Below are 27,239 nucleotides of genomic sequence, written 5' to 3' on the forward strand. Positions count from 1 at the left end.
GTGCCGATTCAGGTTATGGGTAAGATTTCTGCAAGTGTTTTTCTGAGAATGAGGAAGGTTACTGGTTTTGTGCGTTTTCTCCTTAGCTCCCTGCTTTGTGCTATCCAGTATAGGATATGGCAGACCAAAAATATTTGCTGGAAGGAAGGCTATGTAATTAAGCCTGAAAAGAAATATTTGCAAGGTTTAAATCTCAGTGGTCTCAAACAGTTCGATAAAGTATGGTGTATTAAATTAGGAGTTATGTAATACTTATATTTTATATGCTTGTAGGTTGTGTTAGCTAGCAAGTAAGTCTTTAAAATGGTGGTGATGAATCCTCTTTGTTGGAGGATTTACAAAAATGGACGTTTGTATCGGTGACCTCTTTTAAGGGGTTTGATCTTAATAATACTTACATTTCTACCAAAAAAAATAAAAATTTTATAAATATCGCGTATTCATTACGCGGGACTATACTAGTAATCCTTTAATTTAATGCTACAAATACAATGATGAGTTAGACCGTCGAGAACAAAAAAAAAAAAAAAAGTGTGGCAAACTTTAAAAAAGTGAAGTCAACTTCTTTTTATTTAAAAAAAGTTTGGCAAACATTAGGTTTTCACTTCTTTAATCTTTAATTAACATCCCCTATTTACTAAATGAATAGGCGAAACTCTTATTTTTCCCGCCTAAATAATATTTCCTAAAATAAAGTGTAGTATTTTTAGCATATATTATCTCACAATCTTTTAATAAATTTTGATATTTAAAACATTCTATATTATTTCACATTATACATAAATTTATCTCCATTATTATATGATAAAAAAACTGTATACTTTTTTTTTTAAATAATTGTACATAAAAATTCATTAACTTTTAATGATAATAATTTGCAAAAAAATGTTAATAGTAAAAATATTTTAAAAATAACATCATTAATTTCTCGTTAAAAAGAAAACTTTCATTAAAATATTCATTTCATGACTTTTTACAATTTTAATTTTTATTGCTCAAATTAAAATAAAGTGATGAGAAATATAAAAAATAAGTGAATTATCAGTTTAAAATCCATAAATAATACGGAGTACACTAAAAAGTAAAATTTTATAAATACCGTACATATATTGCATGGATCTAAAATTCTAAACTACTTAAAATTAAAATAAATAAAATTCTAAAACCAGATTTTAGAGGGCACAGTGATTATTATTAAAGAAAAACAGAGAAATTGAAGCACATAGATCACTGTAGCTTGAAAAATCGCAACTTTTTATCAATTTCATTTTTCGATTCAATCTCTAATTCTGTCGAAACATGTTATTCGATCATATTCATCATTTTCCGCCCTTGCTATTTTTAGTGTTTTTCTTTTATTAGTTTTGTGTGATTCTTAGCGTGTAAACCCCAATTTGTGTTCAATTTTGGTTGAAACATTTGGGGGAGAAGTTATTGAAAGAATGGATAACGGAAATGGCGGATTAAATGATAAATTTGAAGGATTAACTGTAAATGATGAGGGAAAAGATAGCAGTTTGCTCAAGGTTTTTAGAGCGGTTGAAGCCGCTGAAGCAGTTATACGCCTCAAGGTCCATTTTTTTGGTTTCTCTTTTAATTTCGTATTCTCTCGATTATTAATACTCTCTCCGGCGACCGTCTCAATCATTTCTTTATTTGCCGTGTTAGCACTTAGCATGACTTTAGAGTTCTGAAGCATGTTCGTTCAGGTGGTTAGTTTTTAGAATTGATTGACTATTTCCTTCATTTCAATAGAATGTTTACATTTTCCTTTAACTAAATTAGGCTAGTTTCGGCAACCTAGAAGACGATTTTGTCCTAGACCAATCCATGTAAGGGTGCGAAGTATTTCAATTGCCAAATATACTATCTACCCCACTCGCATTTCATTTCTGCTAAAACCTCGTTCCAGAAGCTAGTGTTAACTATGGACTACTTAATGGAATGGAAGAAGTGGCATTGGCAGTGTATCTAGAATGATGAATCATTTGGTCGATATGTGGGCAATCTTGTCCTGAACTAGAGAGGCAAGAGTGTTGTAGATGGCATAGAGATTTTTAAGTTTATTTCATGAAAAAGAAATAGTTTTTTAGAATTGTGTGATCTTTACCAGTCGTTTCATTTATTGGCGTGCCTGGTCTACAATATGGAGTGTTTGTTACTTGAGTTAGATTAAGGTTGTCTACTTTAACGGTTCTTCAAATATGTAATAATTAGTGATGTAGCTTATGTTAGTTCATCGCCAGAACTAGGGGGACTTGGGTGACAATTATTCCAAACATTGGCCACTCTCAGTCAATTGTAATTCTGGAAACTTAGTCATCACATAATTCTAGAAATTTTGTGAGTCTTTTCCTGATGGAGCTTGATTGCCGGTTTCCTTAGGCCAATAATGTTGTTGCGTTTCTTTTTTTTCCAAAAGGCTTCTCTGTTAGACATTAATTAGTCAATTTAATTACTGTTATTTAAGGATAGCAATATAGATATATTTACTGTCATTTAAGCATTTGGCCAGATGCTTTTGAGTAGGTCTCCGATCAAGTATAGTTTGAAGTAAACATGGTAACAAAAAGTCGTAAAATGGGTACTTATAACATAAAATGGTGGTACATATATAAAGGGTTACTATTAACATTAAAATGGGTACCTTCTTTTATGATGACAGGTACGAAATAAAAGAGTCATTTTAAGTCACGGTTAACAATAAAAGTGTTACAAAAGATACTCAAAAGGGGTACGGTAAAATGGTCTCTCAATAACTTATTGAGAGACCGCCTCTCCCTAGACTCTGTGCTTTCTAAATTACATTCAAAAGTAACTTGAGTCCATGTAAAAGCTTCTCTATGAACCATTGCTTGCTCTTGTGATTGGCCAGTTTGAGCTTGATTCAATAAAGCTCCTTATTGATTCAAGAAACAAGAATATTATCCCAGTGCGTCAAGGCTTCCTGCCTATGATGTGGTAAGGTGGTCATACATGCCTAGCTTTATTTTGTGTTATAGAGGGGCTATTTCGGGAAACATTTTATTAATCCCCCTATAAGTTGTTAGTTAATCTTTTGTGGTATATGAATGTGCTCACTGGTATACTTCGCCTCTGTTTGCTTATTGATGCTTATCTTTGGCATTTTTAACAAGATATTGCCGACAGGAAGAGGAGAACAATAGGTTAAAGGCAGAGCTTCTGAAGAGGAATCAGGAACTTGAGCATCTTGTAAGTATTCATTGGCTGTAATCCTTCACTAAGTGTACAATTAATCTATTTTTCTGATTGGAAGAGCGCCGCAGGGTTTTTATGATATCCCGGCATGCCCCATAGACTAAAGGGTAAATTCCATCGCTGCATCGCACGAAAATTATACCTGCACTGTTTTTATGACTCCGAGTGTTGGGTCGTGAAGCACTATCACGTTTAGGGATGACAACGGGTCAGATCAGATCTGATCCACCCTGACCCGCAAATTCCACTTTGGAACCAAACCCGCAAGGGTCTAAAATCAACCCATACACCCATCGGGTCGGGTCCGGGTCTAGCCGTGTGTCCGCTCTTGAGTCTTGACTATGCTAATATATTTATATATAGTATTAGAGTATATAATGGAATAAATCAAAATAGCTTACTAAAGTGGCTGCGCTTCTTTCTTTTGTGAAGTAGCGGTCCTTCAATGCAGTTCTCGACGCAATTTTCATCTTGGGTCATTCGAAAACAGCCTCTTTGTGTTGCTAACACAAGGGTAAGGCTGCGTACATCCGACCCCCCCTTACCCCGCAATTTGCGGGAGCCATTGAGGTATTGGGGTAATGTTGTTGTTGTTGTTGTTGTTGTATTAGAGTATTAATTTAGTGTAAGACAATAAGAAAAACAAGTCAGAAACTTAAGCTTAAAGATCAAAGATAAAGCATGGGAGATATAAATCTATACTTGCATTAACTATGAAGACAACATTGAAAATTAAGGCCTCGTTTGGTTGCTCACCCAATTGATGGGAATTCTAAAATCCCATGAATTGGGATTTTTAAAGGTGGTTTGGTCACCCCATTTTTTGTAAAATGGGGGAGTTTAAAATTCCCAGGAGTTTTCAACTTCTACGTGATGGGGGAATTTAACTACCTATCCCCCTCATGGTCATTGGAAATTCCTAGGAAAATAAAACTCCAACATGGCAACCAAACGGATTATTGTAATTCACGTGAATTTTAATGTAGGAATTGAACTCCAGTGCATTGCAAATTAACACATCAATTTAATTCCCGTGAATTTTAATGTAGGAAATTTAATTCCTCTCTCTTGTGCTTAATCAATTAAACCGAAAGCAGCCACTTGTATTTGTGCTGTTTTTTTTCTCTTTCTTTTTTTTTTTTTTTTAAGGGGAGAGAAAAAGTTTGAATGCTAGGTGGGTATTTGGGCCAGTCACCGTGGCCGCCGGTGGTGCTGGTGGCCGTCTAAGCGGATATGCTTTTTTGTGGACTTGGTTATTTTAGGGTTTCAACAAGTTTCCCTAAATAAATGCCAACGTACTTATGGTACTGTGTATGTTTAGTAAGGTTAAAACAATTTTTTTTTTTTAATTAATGGGTCTACGGGTTGGGTCCGAGTCTAGTAAATCAGACCAGACCCGAATTATTTTTATAGGACTCATAACCGACCCATGCCCATTGGGTCTGAAAAATTAAGACCCATACCCGCCCCACTATCCTACATCCTCCTCGCTATAAAGAAGAAACAACCGAAAAGTTGCGTATCTTCTTTATGTAGGGTAAAGCTAAGCAACCAATAAAGAGCACTATCCTACATCCTCCTCGCTATAAAGAAGAAACAACCGAAAAGTTGTGTATCTTCTTTGTTCCATGTAACTTTGGTCAATTTGGTGTTATCCATGGTTCAGCTTGCTATGCCAATATTTAATTGTGAAACATTTCCAGGCAGCGGGGTTATTTATTAGGCTGTTAACGCTACTATCGTTAGAGGTGGCAATTGGGTCAGTCGGGTTGGGTTTGGGTCGGGTCACGTCGGGTCGGGTCATATCGGGTTCGGGTCGTATCGGGTCAGCATGCCCTTTCGGGTCGAGTCGGGTTCGGGTCGTTATCGGGTCGGGTCATTTCGGGTCGAATGATGTATCGGGTCGGGTCGGGTCATTATCGGGTCTGGTAACTTAATCGCATTACTATAATTTTTTACCATTAAATTTATTTTTTAACCTATTATTTGGTTTAATTAATTCATTACTAAGTCAAACATATCAATCTCAACACAAAATTACTTTCATTTTGATCAAAATTAAGCTTAATAATTATTGGGTCATCAACTTAATCGGGTCGGGTCTGGGTCGGGTTCGGGTCACTGATAATCGGGTCGTGTCGGGTTACGGGTCGTCATCGGGTCGGGTCGGGTCGGTTTCGGGTCACATTATTTTAGGGTTCGGGTCGGGCCAGGTTTGCTCGGGTTCGGGTCGGGTCACTCGGGTCGGGTCAGACTTGCCAGCTCTAACTATCGTGTTACTCACAAGTCCCTTGTTCTTCTATATACAAGCTTTAGACCCTTATGATTTATGATCCCCTGTTTTTTTCAATCCATTTAAGGACCGCCTATCAAACTTCTGTTCTTTTACTCCTTTCTCATTTTCGTCTTAACAGAAAGTTGTGAAGTCTGTGGCTCAGAGATATTACTCAATTGATTCATCTGATGAGCACAGGCAGGGAGTTGACAGAGCTCGTCAAACAACTTTTCAAAACGATTCGTTAGGTACATTGACTCTCCACGAGACTTTAGCACCAAAAGCTTTTTTCCCTGCAGAAGGCCATTCTGATGACAGCCGGAGCAATGGGAACTTCAATACACATTCAGTTGGCCAGACTGCAGAGAATGCTGGTTTCTCTCCGATTTCATCACCCACATCATTCTCTCCTCGAAGGTATTCATGGTCGCTATGAAGATGGGGGATTTTTTATCCTCTACTAAACAGTTTCCTTCGCAAATACTTGTCACGGAGTAATATAGTTGTGTCTGCTTTCATTTTCACAGGTATCCGAAAGATGAAGAATATGAACCTCGTATAAATGTTCCTGCACAAGGATTGATGCCAGTGGCGGAATCAAATAACCCCAGAAATCTGTGGAATGAGGTTTTGCTTTACCCCCACGATGTTTTCCCCCCTTTTCAGTTCAATGGGTGTTAGTTTGAGTTGCACACTTGCACTTACGCCGAAACTATTCTTATCCCAAAGATCAGGGACCTCGAAAAGGAAGTTATTCAACTGAGGAAACATCTAACTGAGTTTTCTATAAAGGTAATGAAATTTGTTACAATTCGTTAGTATGCAGATACTCCGTCCATTTATATTCAAACACACCATTAACTTTTCTGACACTATTCATGAGCGAAGAGAATCATAGAGATTCTTTGAAATATATAAGAGAATATATAGTCATGCGGGATCTTGTTTGATTCGCTTTTATGAGTAAAATAAGAATATCAAACATGTATATTTTTTTATAATCTAAAATTAAAGATATTTAAATTATAATTTATGCATTGACAAGTGTGTAAAAGAAAATGGTGTGTTTGAAATTGAATAGAGGGAGTACTTTTTTAATTGCCCTATCTTCATGTAAGGATTGTGAGCAATTGGTTTATTCATTGATTATATGTCTTGTATGTAGGAAGCTCAAATTCGTAATGAAAAGTATGTTCTGGAAAAGCGCATTGCTCAAATGCGAATGGTATGCAGCTTGCATTTGTTAGTTTTAATGTTTTATTTCTTTACATACTCCGTATGATTTTCATATTTGGGTGTCTTGCTATGTGAGTATTGTATTACTGAAAGTCCATGATGCTTAAATTGCAGGTCTTTGATCAGCAGCAACAAGATGTGGTTGATGCAGCATCAAAAGCTCTTTTCGTCAGACAAGATGTTATAGAAGAAAATGTTAGTCTCACATATGCCTTACAGGTAAGATATTATCTTTTATATAACATATTGCTGCCATTGGAATGCTGTTTGTGTCTTTGTGTCCATCTAAACTAAGTGGCCTCCTAGCATACCAAGTATTTAGTAACAATGTAACATTGCTTTCTTATCAAGACCTTCTAAGTTTGGCTGCTAAGAAATTACCCTCTCCGTGTGCGCAGGCAGAAAGTTTTTAGAATTTACTATTATTTGACCAGTGTTTGGTGTTTATGGAAGGTTTATTTGTTGAGAAAGTTTGTCAAACAATTTATCGTAAACTTAACATTACTAATATATGCATGTCTGCCTTGCAGGATGCACAACAAGAGAGAACAACTTTTGTATCATCCTTGTTACCTCTTCTTGCAGAATATTCGCTGCAGCCGCAGGTTTTGGATGCCCAATCTATTGTTGGTAATATCAAGGTTTGTATGAGTTGACTATATTGAATGATTGCAGATAATGGTACTGCTTATTTAGTTCAATATTTTCTCTCTTTCTTGGCGTGGGAAGAATGCTGCATTAAGGGTACTAGTTCACGTCTTTATTAATTAGTTTTCTCACACTAGTACTCACTCACTGCTATTTTGCCTTTACGTTTTCGTATTTGCAGCTCCTATTCAAACATCTGCAGGAAAAGCTAATAATGACTGAGGTATTTCTTTTTGTATAAATTGAAGAACAGAATTTACGAACATGTAACATTGCTTGCAGCGTCTATAGATTTTTTAATTGTTTTCTTCTGCACAGTCAAAGTTAAAAGAGTCTCAGTATCAACTGACACCATGGCGCTCGGACCGGGGCCCGAATTTCACTCCTCAATCACCCGAACTTTCCAGTGATGCAGCACTCGCTTCAGTACGATCATATGTCTGTATGTCATACATTTCCTTTTAGTACTTGATAGTGATGTTTTCTTATTAGTTGTATTTCTGACAGAACAAAATTGGGCTTGAACTTGTGCATCGGCCAATATATTCTTCTGGAAACCCGTTGAACTCAAATTCTCAGGCAAGAGATTGGGATTCTAGGGGACAGCATGCTTTTCATGTTAGTGCAATTGGTCCTTCTATGCAGAATTCTGAGCTAGATAACATGGGGAGGTTTTCACCTCTTCCAAGCAGGTGAGCCTGATGAACTCAGGATTGCCTCTGTGAAGTGTGAACAATTCACAACCATCTGATTTAGTTCGTCCGTCCTGTTTTCATTCAAAATTGTTTCCTGTTGATTTGTGGCCGTCTCTACTCTGGCACTCCGTCAAAAGTGTTTCTGGCAGTTCTGAAGTATATCTACTTTGGCCAAGGGCGGATGGTGGATTCCATGTTTGTATTTAAAAGTTACACAAATTCTCATTTGTGACGCGTCATAATCTTGTGACAGAGAAATGTGACCATTTTATGATAACAACCATTATCTGATATATAAGAAATTGTGGATGGTTACTTTTTATCATAAAATGGTCACATTTTATCCGTCATAAGATTGACCAACTGTAAAAGTTATTGGTTGTATAGTATAATGCGCTCATCTGTTTTGTATAGAGTGAATCTACAATCTTTTCTAAGGTTCTAGCTTGCACATAGCAATGGAGACTTTGTCCACGTTGAGTTATGTTTGGTAGGGGTTGAAATCTCATTCCCGACAAAGGAGGTTCACATTACCTCCTCTTTCTAGCTTCGGTTACCTATCTTAATATAGAAGTGATTGAACAAGGGTAAAATTTGACTTATGGTTTTCAGAATTTTACTCTCTCTATGTTTTTGAATTAGCTTCTGAACAAAACTTAAGCTCTACCTATCAGAGTATGACTGTGTGTATATTGGGCTACTGGCCTCATAAGACCCTAGATAGACCCTGTCGTTCGTGAGATCAATGCTGGATGTTGGCTTGCTTTCTGTCTGTCAAAATCTCTAATTCAATGATTGAATCTTTGTTATTTTTGCCTTAATCGGATGCCCTTTCAAATTTGATAACCATCCAATCTTCGTTGTTAGCGGCTGTCAGATTTTTGTCCATATGCAATATGTTTTTGTCATCTACGACTTGGTAATTTCCGTCTATATTATATCCTTAAGTCTTGCAGTTTTATTTATCGAGTATAAATCCTTGATTAGTTTGATTTTTTATTTTTAATTTCAATTTAGTCTATATAGTTTCTTATCTTGAAAATTTCCTGTACCTATAACTTCTATTCTCAGAAACTATATGAATAGCATCCTATCATTTCATTTTGAGAATTTGTACCTGGAGACTGCATCTTACGCGTTAGTCGGTGTAGTTATATATGGCGTAATTCAAAAGTCTTCCTCAGGGATTCTGATGCCCTTGATGCACCTGCACGAGTTGCTGGCACCCATGATGAATCGCATGTGATACATAAAAGACACGTGAAATTTAAAGATCCAGTGAGTCGCTCCGAGGTATATGCAGCTGATATGGAGGGGAGCCATAGTGAAAGAGAACATGCTGGAACTTGGGGTTCAGGGTGCTCGCCTTATTCAGACACTGTTGAGGATCCCAGTTACGCTTATTCTCCCAATCTTCAACCAGTTCTTGAAGAACCGTCTTCCTCCTTTTCCGAGGGTAATCTTCTTTGGTACTATAGTAAGCTACTCCCTTTGTTTCTTTGATTCTTTCCAAAATAAAAGTGGTAAACACATCAAAAACATTTTGACGTAACGCCTTACAGTTCCTTTCTCTCACTAGTCCTACCTGGCTAGTGGATAGGTTGTTTGGTCATTTGCATCAAAATCAGTTTCCCAAGAAGAGAACTGGAAGAATTGAAGAAACTTCCCAAAAAAGGAAATTTGGAAGATATCAAATAAACAGAGGGAGCAAAAATTTATCCTGTGAGGTAGCTTATTTACAAATTATATTGCATTTCAGCTGCTGATGATGATCCATTGCCAGCTATAGAGGACCTTCAAATATCAGGTGAACCTTATCCTGGGCGACAACTTCAGGCTTGTGGTTATTCTATCAATGGAACAACCAGCTGCAACTTTGAGGTCCTTATTGTTTAGTTGAAACTTCTTGTCAAAGATATTCATTAGAGAGATTTCTATGATCTACTTCTGAAACATTGCTTCTTTCTGTTCAGTGGGTGCGCCATTTGGAAGATGGTTCTGTGAAATACATAGATGGTGATACTCCTAAGTCCTAACTTATATACGCTGTCATTTTATACAAAATATGTTTGGAGACTTTATAACTCATGTACTGTTGCATGTAGGCGCGAAACAACCTATTTACCTAGTCACAGCTGATGATGTGGAGGCCTATTTGGCTATTGAAGTCCAGCCTTTGGATGACAGAAAAAGGAAGGTAGTCTTATTATTTATCGTCCCACACTCCCACATGATGAGTGTTATTTTAATTTTCTGATGTTTAATGTTTCTCACAATGATTTTTTTTTTCATGTTTCATTCTCTGTACATTTACCAGGGGGAGCTGGTGAGAGTTTTTGCGAACGAGCACAGTAAAATCATTTGTGGTAAGATGACGAAACTTGTTATTTTAAAGGGAACATAAGTGAGTTGTTTATAATTACACCCCCCCCCCCCCTCTTTTATGGTGTTTTTTTTTTCCCGTACGGAGAACTGTGAACACAATACATTTTCTCATAAATTTCCATTTGCATACCCTTGGCCTAAGAAACCAAAAATGTAATTCCTCTCAAATCGTCACCCAATAACCTCTTGTATCCATCATATTGCTTCGATGATGGATCATAATTCGATTATTAATTGATGAAAAGCCATCCGAGAAGAAGACTCAAAAATCTCGCAAGGCAACAGTATATCGCAATTTGCGAGTAGTGTAATATTTGGTTGAGATTTTTGGTTATTGATTTTCGCACATGAGAGAGGAGATGAAAGAAGAGGGATTTTTGAGAGGAGGGAAAATGAGGGGGCATAATAGTAAAATGTGTAGTGAAAGGAGAGAAATGCTTCGTGCGAAAGCAATATTTTTTATTATTATTGTTGTTGTTGTTGACGAGAGAGGAGATGAAAGAAGAGGGATTTTTGAGAGGAGGGAAAATAAGGGGGCATAATGGTAAAATGTTTAGTGAAAGGAGCGAATTGTTGTCAATGTCATCGCCGTGTACCCAATCCCCGCCTCCTCCTCAGCCCCGTCCCCGATCACCTCTTCAATCACCGAGCCTACCACCCTTGCGGCCATTACCTTCGCCCTATGCGCTACCACATCACCCCTCTGTAGAGGAACGTCGACGACAACGATGCGCCATACCTCTCCGAGTCAGGGTGACAACCAGGTTTGAAATATAATAAATCTAACTTGATTACTCATGTATTTATTTTGAAAGCTTTTGAATTCCAAATTAAATATTATGGGTTTTCTAGTTGAAAACAATTTTCTCCTTTAAGCTTTTGATTCCCTCAATCCCACCGTTTCAATATTTAACTAATTATTTTAAGTTGAATACTCATGCTTTTATGCCGAGAACTTTGCATTTTAATTATTGCTTTCAAATTACTTTAAAATCACTATTATATAGCCAACTCCGTTTTAACTGGCTCATACAATTTTTAATTTCAAAACTCCTAATTTTAGCTTGAAAACTTCAAATTTTTAATTTGTTTTTTTTTGTTACCAGTTAAGAATTAATTTATTTTTTTATCATATAATTTTTACTGGTTAACTACCAATTTTAGTTTGACAACCGAATGTTTTAAATAAGAAAGGGACGTACTTTTTCACATATGGATTTTACTTTTTCACATACGACTTTTACATTATTAACCTTGTCATTTATTCATTTCCCTCCCCCAATAATTTTTTTTCTCCCTTCACTCATCTCCCATCCACCTCCGTTCACCACCTTCGGTAACCTCCGATCAGTCGCCAACAAACCTCGCTCCGGCCGACCTCGACCTCCATCCCCCGCCCCGCACTTCCCTACTCCGACCAACATCGACCACTACCCTACTGCCCATCCAACGACCAATACCCAACCCGGCAACCGCCCTTTCCCAGATTTGCCTACCCTCGTCCTCAACATCACCATTAATGGACCCTCCCTTCCAAACATGCACACAACAAACACACTAAGATACAAATAATTCATCAATCATCACATCCCCACCAACACTGCGTATTATTCCTTTGTATTTCCCGAATCTTGAACATGGTTGATGTTGGGATACACTTACAATCCTAATTGAACATAAATAACTAATCAATTCAATCTAAAACTAAGTTGTGTGTAATTTAATTAACAAAGTCGAACATTTGCTTGGTGTTTGGGTATAAAAATTGAGTAGATTTTGAGAAGAAATGAAGAGGGTGAAATCTGTGATACATTTTCCTTTTTTAGACAAAGGGTAGTTTATGGAAATTTTATGGCAAAATGTATGTGAAAGAGTAAAATTCGTATGTGAAAAAGTAATTCCCATAAGAAATTCATGGCTTAAGATAAATATTTTAGTCGGCGTCTAAGCTGGATTTGATTTGAGCTGGTCATTGTAAGTGGTATTAATGGCTGGGATGACTTATTAAGATAGGTTGAGAGAAGTGAACAGCAAAGTATAATCGTGGCCTCGTGGGGATTGAGTTGGTGTCTCTATATTTATGTTTTTTTTCTTTTTTTTTTTAAATATTGGGCTTCTAGTAAATGGGTTGGTCTTATGCTAAGAGACTGTCTCATTCAACAATTTGTGAAACCAAAACGATTAGATCTCATATGTGGGTTAAAACTAAAAACTTGTAAATCCGAACTTCAGGTCATGCATCTGGTGCACATATGTTGGTTGCTATTTAAACCACCCAACTACTGCAGAGGTGTAGAATCCAGATGCCTCTAGCAAACTATGCCTAGCCAAGTGGAGGCCACTAGAGCAAACCAAGGTGATCAATGAAAAGGCAATTGTTTAATAGGCTAGTTGAGATGTGCTATATGTGGAAGAAAAAAAAAATGAGTCGATGTGTGAAGCTATTTCACGTTTGGATGCTTTTAATTGTATGTTAAACGTAGTAAAGAAGATATAGAACCTTCGCGAAAGGTCGGCATAATTATAAGATGGAAGAGGACCTTAAACTCGTATGTGAGATGTTTCAGGTGTATGAGGCGGGCTTCATGAATACCTTTTTGTTTCTCTTTGCCATGCCGACATTCTGTTTTCCTTCAATTTTTCTACAGTTGTTTGTCCTTGAGTTGAATTTCTTATGTCCTTGCGAAAGCATCCCCATAACAAACAAAAAACTTATGCCTGAACATCTTGCTTCTTAATTCTCTTATAATCTAACTGAGTTGGCTGTTATAGCATTGCTGTTGCAATTTGTTGACGTTACCATTTCTTTCTCACAGATCCAGCAATGCAAAGTCATATAGAACAGAACTTACGAAATGGGCATGCCTCATATAAAGTGTCTCTATCAGTATGGCTGGCTTCATTCTTTTGCTCGTATATTCATTGTCTGAGTCTGGATCTGGATGTGGATCTGTTTCTTAGAATACAAGGAGTAAACATCTGACATCTGCCCTGGACTATTGCAGACAAATTTTCTTCGCATATGGGAGCCTGCTACTTTGACAATTAAGCGTGAAGGTTATAGTATCAAAGGCAGTGGAAAAAGTGATGTTGCCATCAGTGAGAAGTTTTCGCCGGGCACTAAGGTATTAATTAAGGCTATTGTTATCAGTTTTTTGTTTATGTAGTTATAAAGTTGATTTCTTAGATGTAAATTTAAAGTTGTTGCTATCGGGAAATGTGCTATTGTTGGTCTTTTTTTTAATATTACTACTAGTTTGAATGCCCGTGCGTTGCAACGGGGTAATTAACTTATTTATAATGCAAAAAAAAAAAACGTTATAAGCGTTAAATGTTTACATTATATGTCTAATGATTTGTTTACATATTATTAAAATATCTCTTTAAAAAAAAAAGATTAATATATACGTGGGTTAACTCTTATTTATAATTATATAATCACCCTACCTTATACTTCCTCCATTCAACTCCACTCTACCTATTTCTATTTCTTACACTATTCACAAATACACATTCAAGCTCGATTTCCTCTCAATATATAAGTGAAAATATATTCATGTGGGATCTTGTTTGATTCGTCTTTACGATTACATTAAAAATATTTAACTTTTATAATTTTTGCAAATACATAGCTAACGATATTTACCGCATAAAACACGCGTTGGCGAACGTGAAAAAAGTAAAGTGGAAGAGTGGAGTTGAATGGAGGAAGTATTAATCTTTTGATGTGGGATAATTCTACTATTTATAAGTAATATATTCACAAAAATTGGATTTTTTTTCTAATGTGGGACAATTCTAATATTTATACGTAATATATATTTATCAAACCTCCATTATTTTTCAATGTGGGACAAATAACATACTCAGAATTAAACCATCTTTTTTGCACTTAGTTCGACATCCAACCAGATCTCGAATACCGAATACAGACAATTGCTACTCATTATATCTAATAGTTATATTTAAATTTAATAATATGATCAAAAACTCTCCATTAATATTTGTACGTTGTTTTTCTTCAAAAAAAGATTAAAGTAATTGAGATACGGAAATTTCTCGTAGTACCCCTTAGTTTTGTTAGATTTTCCATGTTACCCCTACTTTTAAAAATCTGCCCATGTACCCTTGAGGTTCCTTTTTTTTGCCCATGGTACCCTCTAATGTAAAGGCTGTTAAATGGACGTTAAGTTTGATGGCGTGACAATAAAATAACAATTAAAAAATAATACCCCCTTTATTGTTTTATTGGTACGGATATCTCTCTTTTAAATGCAAATTTAATTAACTATATCATTATAATATTGGAAATTTCTCATGGTAACCTTGAACTTTGATAGATTACACATGCTACCATTGACGTTTGTTTTCTATTTTTTTTATCATAATTAAAATATGTGCAAATGATAAGAACCTATACTCTAATGATAGAATATTTTTTAACACAATTCTAATTATATTATTTAAAAATTGTATATTTACGGATTTACCACACCTACATTATTTTTCAATATGGGACATATAAATTCTATAGGTAGAAAATATAATGATATAAACTTTTAAGAGCTCTCCAAGACAATACTTAAGCGACTCAAAAGATTTTGGGTTGATGCCTAAGTTCCAAGGATGCTCATAGAATCACCCACCTTATGCTATATTTTGATGTGGGAAAATTCTATTTTTTATATGTAGTATATTTATCACACCTATATTATTTTTCAATGTGGGAGATATAACATACTATGAAATACACCATCTTTAATATGTGCAAATTATATGAAATCTATATATACTCTAATGATAGCATTTCTTACCATGAATCTAATAATATTATTTTCATAATTTTTTTACCGACATTATTTTGTCAAATGAAATTTAAAAGTTTTTATATGAAAATTAGAAACATCATTTGAATATAAAATAAGAAATACATAGTATATATTATAATAACTAAAAGATTTTCCAAACATTAACTTAGGTTAGAAATCATTATTGTAGAAACAGTAATATAAACTCTTTTAAGAGTTATCTCTGACAATACTTAAGGGAATCAAAAGATTTTGGGTTATGACTTCTACTTATAATCATAAGATCACCATGCCTTACGGTAATCTTCCGATGTGGGACAATTTTAATATTTATACATAGTATATTCACCACATTTACGTTACTTTTCAATGTAGGACAAATAACATACTAACTACTAAGTACACCATTTTTTTTGTACCTACTTTGAGATCAACCCGATTTAATAATGAGAAAATACAATACAATACAATATACACTCTAATGATAACATTTTTTTTGTCACAATCTAATTATATAATTTTCATACGATATTTTTTTTCAAATGAAATATAAAGTTTTTATATCAAAATAATAAACATCACTTTAATATAATATAGAAAATGTATATATATGGGACATTTCTATTATTTATACATAATATATTCACAACACCTACATTATTTTTCAATGTGAGACATATAACATACTAAAAAAGTCTATATCTTTTATATCAAAATTTTTTTGGATTAATACCTAAGTTTCAAGGATGTCTCCTATTTATATTTATAGAATCACCCTACCGTATACTATTATTTCAATGTGAGATACATAATTTAATTATTTAGACGTAGTATGTTCATAATGCCTACATTATTTTTCAATGTGAAAGATATAACATACCAAGAAATACATGTCTCTTGTTAAAAAACCACTATTGTATACATATTATTTTTCTTTGAAGGTAAAAACCACTTAGTCTCGATCATTAGATATGGATCTCTACATCGTACATATAACGACTCATTAAAGCTCTATTACTGCATTCAGAAGACAACCATTAGTAAAATCTTTTGTTTTGTATTGTGTCAGGAGACTACCATTAGTAAAACCTTTTATTTTTTGATTTTCTTGTTCAACCTTTAGTTATTTTTTGATTATTTTGATATAAAAACTTTATATTCTTAACTCTTTCCCGAGTAATTCCCAACGATTTCCACTTTATTTTTATATCATATCGTAGATAACGATAAAAAATCTTAAGAGCTCTTTAAAACAATATTTATGAGACTCAACAAATTTTGGTGGATACATAAGTTCCAAATATGCATCCTATTTATAATCATAGGATCACATCACCTTATACTAATCTTTCGATGTGGGACAATTCTACTATTTATATGTAGTATATTCACCACACCTACTTATTTTCCAATGTGGGACAAAACATACTAAAAATTATACAATTTTACGTATTAAGAAGTACACGATCTTTAACATGTGCAAATAATATGAAATTTATACTCTAATGATAGCATTTTTTAACACAAAGTTAATTATATTATTTTCATAATTTTTTTAACGATATTTTTTTGCCAAATGAAATGTAAAAGTTTGATATAAAAATTGGAAATATCACTTGAATATAATTTAGGAAATATACATATTATAATAATTAAAAGATTTTCCATTTTATTTTTTACATCAAAAATTATACTTTCCTAAATTGATTTTTGATGATGTGGACGCTCTCAGATCGCTCGAAAAAACTCTCTTTTATATATATATAGATAGATTATTTTATCCCTCGATGGGAAGAGGCTTTATCAAGTGCTTATTCCATCCATGACTGAAGGACCCATAGATATATTATTATTTCTTTTGCTTTGGGACATTTTGAACTAAATCAAAATGACAATATAGCCCTTATGTGCTTCTTTTATAGAGTAGATGCGCTTCTTTCTATTGTAAAGTACCAGTCCTTCGATGTGACGCAATTTTCATCTTGGGTCATTCGGAAACAACCTCTTTGTGTTTCTAACAAGGGTAAGGCTGCGTACACCCGACCCCCCCTTACCCCGCAATTTACGGGAGGCATTGGGGTAATGTTCTTTTCTTTTTTGAAAGGCCTATGTGCTTCTTTTCCCATGAAGTCCATGGTTGCGTTTTCAGTTAGGGTCACTTCAAAAAAAAAAAACCTCCTGTTGCTGCCGGAAAATATTGCTTATTAGTTATTGGTTGGTTATGTCACACCCTCCTTCCTCAATAGTGTGGGAACTTTTTTATAGGCACTAGAGTAGTGGTAAAGTGATAGTGATGTGTGAAGCTTACTTATACCATGGTGGCGTATTTGCTAAGGTTATGCTAATACTTGTTCTTATGGGTTTAGTACATTGATGCATAATCTTCATCCAAATGTAGACTGGTCATGATTCAAAAGCATAATTATCTTGGTTCCCTTTTGTACATTTTCGTCACGCCGTCCCTCCCTTCATGTGATTCAAATGATACGCTCTCACATAGAAAAAATCATTTATGTAATAATGGCATGTTTGGCAACTTGGAATTGGAATTGAATTTCGTAATTGAGGTATTTCAAGCGTTTGGGAACTACTAGAATTTGGAATTGGAATTAGACTCCATTCCTCACCAATTCCAACCTAGTTAAAATTTAAGCCTATAGTAGTCATTTCAATTCCAACCATATAGTAGTCATTTCAATTCCATTACTATTTACGTTTTTTTTTAATGCAAATTTCATAACAATATTTTTATCATGATATTTTTTCCGATCGCAAATATTTTCCGTGACAATATTTATTTTTTCAAAAAAAAAATTTCTGTGACCTCGACCCATATCCGTCTCGCCTAATTCCAATTCCATGGGCTTCCCAAACGAACTTTTGGAATTAGATTTGGCTTCACAAACGAACTTTTGGAATTAGATTTGGAATTGAATTCAAACATTTCTACAATTGAAATCATGAAAATGAAATTAATTCCGCGTTTCCAAACACTACCTAATAAGATTCTAGAAATTCCCATTTAAAATATATTTGTTGATGATTGACTATTAGGTATGGACTTCTACCTTTTTGGTAAACTTAATTGAAACGACTGTCTTTTTTAGGTCTTTCCATATTTCAATGGAGCCAAAGACTCATTACTCTTTGGTTATGGATTATAATGGAATAAATCAAAATGGCTCACTAAAGTGGCTGTGCTTCTTTCTTTTGTGAAGTGGCGGTCCTTCGATGCGGTTCTCGACGCAATTTTCATCTTTGGTCATTCGGAAACAGCCTCTTTGTGTTGCTAACACAAGGGTAAGGTTGCGTACATCCGACCCCCCTTACCCCGCAATTTGCGGGAGCCATTGAGGCATTGGGGTAATGTTGTTTTTGTTGTTGTATAAAGCTAGTATTTGTAACAAGGCGAGAACGGAAATGTGTTTTATCCAATTAGCAATTGAAATGAAATTCAAGGGCGATCGATCATAGAAGGGAGAAGTTAATTTGATTAATAGGGTTTTATGGGGGAAAATATTTATTTATGTTATGGTTTACCTTTCTTCATTGGTCTTGAATAACCTGGTCAAGACTCAAGAACTCAAGAGTTTCTCTCGCAGCTCTCACATATAACATCATTACCCCAGTGCCTCAAGGGTGCCTCAAGGGCGCCCGCGAATTGTGTGGTAAGGTAGTTGAATGTATGCAACCTTACCCTTGTGTGAGCGACACAAAGAGGCTCTTTCCAAATGAAAGTTGCATTGAGAACTTTATCGAATGATTGCCACTTCACGATAAGAGAAGTGCCACCAGTTTCGTTGCTATATTCCATCATAATCCAAGGCCAAAGAATAAGGAGTCTTAGACTCTATTGGAAAATGGAAAACATCTCACATATGGTGCCAAAAAATATTTTGGTATATTTTGCAGGTATCCATCACGCATGGACTGGGTCTTGAGTTATCTATTTTCAGTAACAGTGGGACTGAGCATCTTTTGCAAGCTGAAGACACCATAGAAGATATTGTTAGGTAAGGCATATTTAGTCTCAGATTAAAAGAGTTAAATGAATGCTAGAATAAAGGATCGTATCCAGCTCTTTTTAAACTGGTATAAGGAAGAGCAGCTGTTACGATATTGTTCATTTGACAACATGTCCCGTGTCATTGCCTGACTCAACCCAAAATTTTTCCTGAACCTGGAAATACAAGCACAACTTATATTACTATATAATATCTAGAACCGCCATCGAAAGTTAAAATCATACCCGTTGGATTGCTTAATTAATAGCACATGAAATTGGTAAACTCAAAAGATCTATCTATCCAGCAGCCTGTTTGCAAAACTGGAGCAGATCTCCAAACTCCAAAAAAGGCTACTATAAAATTCCTACTTATGGCCTGATGAATATTGAACTAGCCCTGCCTGATTATAAGTGTAAATATGATCTTTTCTACTTCTAGAACAAGAACATTCAACAACAATGGCCGTGACCAACACTATATTTCAATTTAAACTATGTTCTCTGAAGGCCTTGATCACATCTAAACGACTAGTCTTGTGATTGTTCTAAATGCACACGGTTGACTTGTTCTGTATCACCTTCAACTACTCGTATGTATAATCTATATATCTATATAAAAGAGAGTTTTTTCGAGCGATCTGAGAGCGTCCACATCATCAAAAATCAATTTAGGAAAGTATAATTTTTGATGTAAAAAATAAAGTGGAATATCTTTTAGTTATTATAATATGTATATTTCCTAAATTATATTCAAGTGATATTTCCAATTTTTATATCAAACTTTTACATTTCATTTGGCAAAAATTATCGTTAAAAAAATTATGAAAATAATATAATTAGCTTTGTGTTGAAAAATGCTATCATTAGAGTATAAATTTCATATTATTTGCACATATTAAAGATGGTGTACTTCTTAATACGTAAAATTGGGTACTTTTTAGTATGTTTTGTCCCACATTGGAAAATAAGTAGGTGTGGTGAATATACTACATATAAATAGTAGAATTGTCCAACATCGAAAGATTAGTATAAGGTGATGTGATCCTATGATTATAAATAGGATGCACATTTAGAACTTATGTATTCACCCAAAAAAATTTTGAGTCTCATAAATATTGTTTTAAAGAGTTCTTAAGATTTTCTATCATTATCTACGATATGATATAAAAAATAAAGTGGAAATCGTTGAGAACTACCCGGGAAAGAGTTAAGAACATGAACAAGAAAATCAAAAAATAACTAAAGGTTTTACTAATTATAGTCTCCTGACACAATACAAAACTAAAGATTTTACTAATGGTTGTTCTGAATGCAGTAATAGAGCGTTAATGAGTCTCTATATATACGATGTAGAGATCCATATCTAATGATCAAGACTAAGTGGTTTTACCTTCAAAAAAAATAATATGTTTACAATAGAGGTTTTTTAAGAAGAGACATGTATTTCTTGGTATGGTATATCTTTCACACTGAAAAATAATATAGGCATTATGAACATACTACGTCTAAATAATTAAATTATGTATCTCACATGGAAATAATAGTATACGGTAGGCTGATTTTATAAATATAAATAGGAGACATCCTTAAAACTTGGTATTAATCCAAAAAATTTTGATATAAAAGATATAGACTTTTTAATATGTTATATGTCTCACATTGAAAAATAATGTAGGTGTTGTGAATATATTATGTATAAATAATAGAAATGTCTCATATATATACATTTTCTATATTATATTAAAGTGATGTTTATAATTTTGATATAAAAACTTTATATTTCATTTGAAAAAAAAGTATCGTATGAAAATTATATAATTAGATTGTGACAAAAAAAAAATGCTATCATTAGAGTGTATATTGTATTGTATTGTATTTTCTTATTATTAAATGGGGTTGATGTTAAAGTAGGTGCAAAAAAAAAGGGTGTACTTAGTATATATGTTATTTGTCCTACATTGAAAAGTAACGTAAGTGTGGTGAATATACTATGTATAAATATTAGAATTGTCCCACATCGGAAGATTACCATAAGGCATGGTGATCTTATGATTATAAATAGAAGTCATAACTCAAAATCTTTTGATTCCCTTAAGTATTGTCAGAGATAACTCTTAAAAGAGTTTGTATTACTGTCTCTACAATAATGATTTCTAACCTAAGTTAATGTTTGGAAAAATTTTTAGTTATTATAATATATACTATGTATTTCTTATTTTATATTCAAGTGATGTTTCTTAATTTTTATATAAAAACTTTTAATTTTATTTGACAAAATAATGTCGGTAAAAAACTTATGAAAATAATATTATTAGATTCATAGTAAGAAATGCTATCATTAGAGTATATATAGATTTCATATAATTTGCACATATTAAAGATGGTGTATTTCATAGTATGTTATATTTCCCACATTGAAAAATAATATAGGTGTGATAAATATACTACATATAAAAAATAGAATTTTCCCACATTGAAATATAGCATTAGGTGGGTGATTCTATGAGCATCCTTGGAACTTAGGCATCAACCCAAAATCTTTTGAGTCGCTTAAGTATTGTCTTGGAGAGCTCTTAAAAGTTTATATCATTATATTTTCTACCTATCGATTTTATATGTTCCATATTGAAAAATAATGTAGGTATGGTAAATATACTATGTTTAAATAATATAATTAGAATTGTGTTAAAAAATATTCTATCATTAGAGTATAGGTTCTTATCATTTGCACATATTTTAATTATGATAAAAAAAATAGAAAACAAACATCCATGGTAGCATGTGTAATCAATCAAAGTTCAAGGTTAACATGAGAAATTTCCAATATTATAATGATATAGTTAATTAAATTTGCATTTAAAAGAGAGATATCTGTACCATTAAAACAATAAAGGGGGTATTATTTTTTAATTGTTATTTTATTGCCACGTCATCAAACTTAACGTCCATTTAACAACCTTTACATTATGGGGTACCATAGGCAAAAAAATGGAACCTCAAGGGTACCATAGGCAGATTTTTAAAAGTAGGGGTAACATGGAAAATCTAACAAAATTAAGGGGTACCACGGAAAATTTTCGTATCTCAATTATGTTAAATTTTTTTTGAAAAAAACAACGTACAAATATTAATGGAGAGTACTTGATCATATTATTAAATTTAAATATAACTACTAGATATAATGAGTAGCAATTGTCTGTATTCGATATTCGAGATCTGATTGGATGTCGAACTAAGTGCAAAAAAGATGGTGTAATTATGAGTATGTTATTTGTCCCACATTGAAAAATAATGCAGGTTTAATAAATATATATTACGTATAAATATTAGAATTGTCCCACATCAGAAAAAAAAATCCAATTTTTGTGAATATATTACTTATAAATAGTAGAATTGTCCCATATCGAAAGATTAGTATAAGGTGAGGTGATTATATGATTATAAATAAGAGTTAACCCACGTATATATTAATCTTTTATTTTTTTTGGAAAAAGATATTTTAATAATATATAAACATTAAACGCTTATAATGTTTTTTTTTTTTTTTGCATTATAAATAAGTTAATTACCCCGTTGCAATGCACGGGCATTCAAACTAGTAAGCTAATAAGCTAATGTTCCTTTTGGTTTTGCAGTGTAAGAGATACAATTGTCCTCACATTGAGATTATTTATCATGAAGGTACTGTTTCCCGGTGTTGTGTGATAGCAACTTCTTTTATAGAGCTTTTACATTTCAATGCATTATTTATAGAACTTAAATTGATGCGTTATTAATTCCATATTTCACCCTTTTTATTTTTATGTGAAAAAAAGTGGAAAACTTATTAAGAGAATTGAGTGAAGTCATAAAATGTGTATTTAATGATTTTTTTACCACAAAACTAATGATTTCAATTTATAACTCTTCTCAAATAATTTTGATGAATTTTTTGTTAGTAATTTATAATTTTTAGATTTATACCAGTTTTGTTTTGTTTCCATATTTCCAACGGAACCAAAGACTCATTACTCTTTGGTTATGGATTATAATGTAATAAATCAAAATGACTCACTAAAGTGGCCACGCTTCTTTCTTTTGTAAAGTAGCGGTCCTTCGATGTAGTTCTCGACGCAATTTTCATCTTGGGTCATTCGGAAACAGCCTCTTTGTGTTGCTAACACAAGGGTAAGCCTCCGTACATTCGAGCCCCCCTTACTCCGCAATTTGCGGGAGCCATTGAGGCACTGGGGTAATGTTGTTGTTGTTGTTGTATACCAGTTTTGTTTTATTTTAATTAGACAAATGTAATTTAGAGTTCTGTGATTAAAAGATTAAAGAATTATATGTTAAATAAAAAAATAGTAACTTATTAAAATGTAGTCTTGTTTCCTTATTTAAGGAGATTCCTTTTGGAGGGAAAAGTTATGAGAAGTTTTATTCTCTTAGTATATAGGAGATGTTTAAGAGTTTTTTTTTTACTTTTATTTTTTATTTTTTTTAGTGATTTCAGATCTTTGCGATGTGCTTCTACTCCAACACGTTTTAGTGCTTATCTCTGATATTATGATGAAAAAAGTCTGTTGTGACATACACGTGGATCCCTATTTATGATTTGATAGGGAGGTCAAGAGGAAGTGTCAAAGGACTCCTTAGAAAAAAGGGGGTATGATCCAGGGGTGGGGTAGTGGTCTTGGTAGAAAAATGTGTCAGTTCACTCAATGAAGTTTCAACCACTTTACTTCATAGTTGCAAGGTTCATTTTTCACTTCCCTTAGCTTCTTGGTAGGATGTGGAATATATTATTACTATTATATCAATCAGTGTTGTACCAAAAAAAAAAAAGAAAACTATTTATATCAGTGTCCAACTCCAGCCAATATTTGGTACATCTTTGTCGGCTTGGTTTCCTACTTACCCCTCCGTCTCTCTTACAGCCTAATAGAAGACCCAACTGGATTTCAGGAAGCTATATACCAAGATATTAAAGACTAGTCTCTAGGGTTACATGTGGACCGTGGACATTGATTCTCGAGTTTAGAATCTAGATTTCATTCTGTACTTCTAGGAGGACTTGGACTACAGGTCATTTTTCTAAAAGTATACAGGTTTATTTATGTTTAGCGTCTAGAAAATAACAGACCAGTGCTCAATATTACATTAATAATTAGCCCTAGGGATACACCTTATTTCATCGAAAGACTCTTGCACATGAATATAATGTTATTATAGGTACAAAGAGCATCAAAGGTCGCACACGTCTTTGTTTATTTTCTTTTCTTGGTTGAAAGGCAGTTACAAGGGACACTAATGATGGGAGTGCGCCAAGGCTTTGATCTCAAGTCTCTCTATGCCGTAACCATGGACGAAATGTTAATGTCAAGTCAAGATATCTCAAGGTGTATGATGTTTGTGGATGATATTGTGTTGGATTGATAAGATGAAAAATCAGATCAAAAAAAGTAGGCAAACGTTGAAGACCGAAGTTTAAGCTCAGTAGCAGTAGACTAGTAGTAAGGCTACTGAATATTTAAAAGTAGCTTTAGTGGAAATGGAGGCACAAAAGTAGGAATGATCACCATAGATGGAATTGCTGACTTGTTGTACAAGAATCGAACTTTTATTTGTATTTAGGATGTATCATTCAAAAAAATGGAGATGTGCTCATAGGATTAAGGTTGGTTGAAGTGGAAGAGTGCAACCGGGCATGCGTCATAGATTAAAAGGTAAACTCTTGCTCACTGTAGTGAGGCCTACGTTGTTATATGGCAATGAATGTTGGATCTTCATACATTGCCATGTCCACGAGATGAATGGAGATGTGGCTCATAGCCTCATAGTATTAAAGTTGGTTTGTTGAAGTGGAAGAGTGCAACCTGGTAGGCGTCGTAGATTAAAAGGTAAACTTGTGCCCACTTTAGTGAGACCTACATTGTTATATGGCAATTAGTGTTGGATCATAACAGTGTCATGTCCACAAGATGAATGTGACGGAGATGCTTATGTTATGGTGGATATGTTGTCCGTTGTCATACAAGGTAGATCGAATAAGAAATGAGATCATCAGGGAGAAAGTAGGAGGTACTTGTATTGAAGATAAGGGAAAATTGGTGGTGGTGGTTTGGTCCATTTGGGCATGTAAGAAGGAAACTAAGTGAGGTCTTATTAAAAGGCGTGAAGAAGGTGAAAAGATATGATTGAGAGGGGTAAGGGAAGACTTGAGAAAGCATGCATGAAGGTGATTGCAAATAAGACGAGCTTTTGGAGATCGAAGAAAATATGGTGTGAGGACAACTTGGAGGAAATTGATCTACTTTTCTATCTCAGTTTTACATTTTCGAGTACTCGTTATTTATTTATATATTTATTTTTCATATACTTGTTTTTGGATGTGTTTTTATTTTTATTTTTTTGTTTAACTATCCTATGTTTCAAATGATGAATCATGTGCACAGATCCCAAAACATTTTAAAATTAAGGCTCTATTATTGTTCCTGTTGACGGGTTTCAGACCTACGTCATGAAATGTTGTCTGTTGTCGCATTGTTTGGATGAACTTTAAATGTTCGTACTGTCCTCATCTTTCTCAACCTCAATCTAAGCACAGTATATCATCCAATGACTTTTACAGGCCATGCAGAAAGGAAAAGGAAAAGGAAAGAAGAGAGGGATATTCTTTAAATGATCAAGTTTTGCCGATCGAAAGATGCCAGTTTTTCCTCGGCGGAAAAACAAAGGGGTATTTGCATTCATTTTAGGCCATCGATTGTTCTGTATATATCACATATGTAAGAGAGATTAGGATAGGGGTTTAGAAATGTAAGTTGTAGGTCGTCCCAATGTATAATCATTAACATCTCCAAGTTTTGTTGCATTTTTCTGATGTGGTTGAATGTCCATCTCCAGTTACACTCAATTGATATGCTGTGGATCCCATGCATCAGCTTTCTCCCACCGAAATCTATAGATTTGGTTGCGGCTTTTTACCAACTGTGTGGAACATGGAAGAAACTCATGTATAGGCATTGCTGTGAGATATCTTTTTTTGTACAATTAGCACATTATTCTACAAGTACTAGCTATTCGATGTCCACTTTGGATTACTAGCTATTCGATGTCCACTTTGGATTTATGATTTATTTATAGTAAGTCTCCCTTAAGATGGAGGGTATTCGTACGGGTCAGATTACAATCATATTGTGTCAAAATAGGTTAAAGCTGTAACGTAGGCGGAGGGTAGAGTGTAGGAGGGTGTAGGGATTTGTCTGTACTTAAACATAAATAAAGAGGGCAATCAAATTATCTCGCAGCGGAATTAATCAGTGAGCAATAAAATCCAACAATATAAGAAAACTAGTATTGATGTTCGGTCCCGCATAGGCTACCTCTATTTAGCATTAAAATTTATTTTTTAATTAAATAAAACTACTAAGTTGCTTAACTCATAAATTTACCATTAATATATTTTTCTATAACATATCTTAAAATTACGATGAAATAAATTATAAACAAATTCACTACTCCCTCTATTAATATTTTACTTAAATCGATGGTTAATGATAGTAGGTTTTGTTGTGAAACCCATATCAAACAAATTAACAGTACAACCAACCTATGTAGTAGGGAAGTAGGGTGTTGAATCCACAAGGATGGTATGGTTAGAGTGACTATAAGTCCTTGCCTCGTTCTAATTTAGTCGGATGCAAAACATGTAGGAAATTATCATGCTAGCGATAATCTAAGAATATTAATTAAACAAACAAACAAGCAAGAAAAAAAATAGGAGAGAGGCTAGGGTCTTCGGGTTCATCTAGGTACGGAGAGGGAGTTGCAAAGGTCAACGAGAAATGGGTAACGGTTTTGGTCAAAGCTTAGTCCTAATGTCTTAGGCTTTCCTTAAGCTTACCATAAAGCTTTCACTTTATGCCAAACTCATTACAAACATACCATCTAATATTACCCCCTTGCGTTTCTACTCAAGGAATAGT

General features: G+C 34.0%; 1 protein-coding gene across 17 annotated transcripts; it reads left to right on the plus strand.

The window, feature by feature from the left end:
- Positions 1-1,122: 1,122 nt before the first annotated feature.
- On the plus strand, positions 1,123-26,428 carry LOC141642860 (uncharacterized). Of its 17 annotated transcripts, none has more exons than XR_012543484.1 (22): positions 1,123-1,571; positions 3,151-3,213; positions 5,634-5,911; positions 6,022-6,121; positions 6,224-6,286; positions 6,660-6,719; positions 6,845-6,949; positions 7,261-7,371; positions 7,560-7,601; positions 7,697-7,804; positions 7,886-8,070; positions 9,258-9,529; positions 9,833-9,954; positions 10,047-10,089; positions 10,179-10,270; positions 10,391-10,439; positions 13,275-13,345; positions 13,464-13,583; positions 19,179-19,279; positions 22,908-22,953; positions 25,883-25,990; positions 26,158-26,428. XR_012543484.1 is itself a non-coding variant. In XM_074451821.1 (21 exons), the coding sequence occupies exons 1-21, from the start codon at positions 1,443-1,445 to the stop codon at positions 25,934-25,936; spliced, it is 2,226 nt and encodes a 741-aa protein (XP_074307922.1). In that variant the 5' UTR covers positions 1,168-1,442; the 3' UTR covers positions 25,937-26,428. The 17 variants fall into 17 exon arrangements, 9 of the variants coding, with proteins under 9 accessions (XP_074307922.1, XP_074307925.1, XP_074307923.1 ...); XR_012543485.1 differs by adding an exon at positions 24,189-24,336 and having other exon boundaries at positions 1,168-1,571; positions 25,883-26,428; XR_012543483.1 differs by having other exon boundaries at positions 1,168-1,571; positions 7,697-7,816; positions 26,158-26,361.
- Positions 26,429-27,239: the final 811 nt, after the last annotated feature.

Source organism: Silene latifolia, chromosome 2, assembly GCF_048544455.1.
Source record: "Silene latifolia isolate original U9 population chromosome 2, ASM4854445v1, whole genome shotgun sequence".
NCBI classification, from domain to species: domain Eukaryota; kingdom Viridiplantae; phylum Streptophyta; class Magnoliopsida; order Caryophyllales; family Caryophyllaceae; genus Silene; species Silene latifolia.

Excerpts from the sequence above, each read along its gene's own strand:
- LOC141642860 (XM_074451821.1), top strand. The coding sequence starts at position 1,443 with ATGGATAACGGAAATGGCGGATTAAATGATAAATTTGAAGGATTAACT. Across the intron at positions 5,912-6,021 it reads ACATCATTCTCTCCTCGAAG|GTATCCGAAAGATGAAGAAT; the intron begins GTATTCATGGTC and ends TCATTTTCACAG. Across the intron at positions 9,955-10,046 it reads CAACCAGCTGCAACTTTGAG|TGGGTGCGCCATTTGGAAGA; the intron begins GTCCTTATTGTT and ends CTTTCTGTTCAG.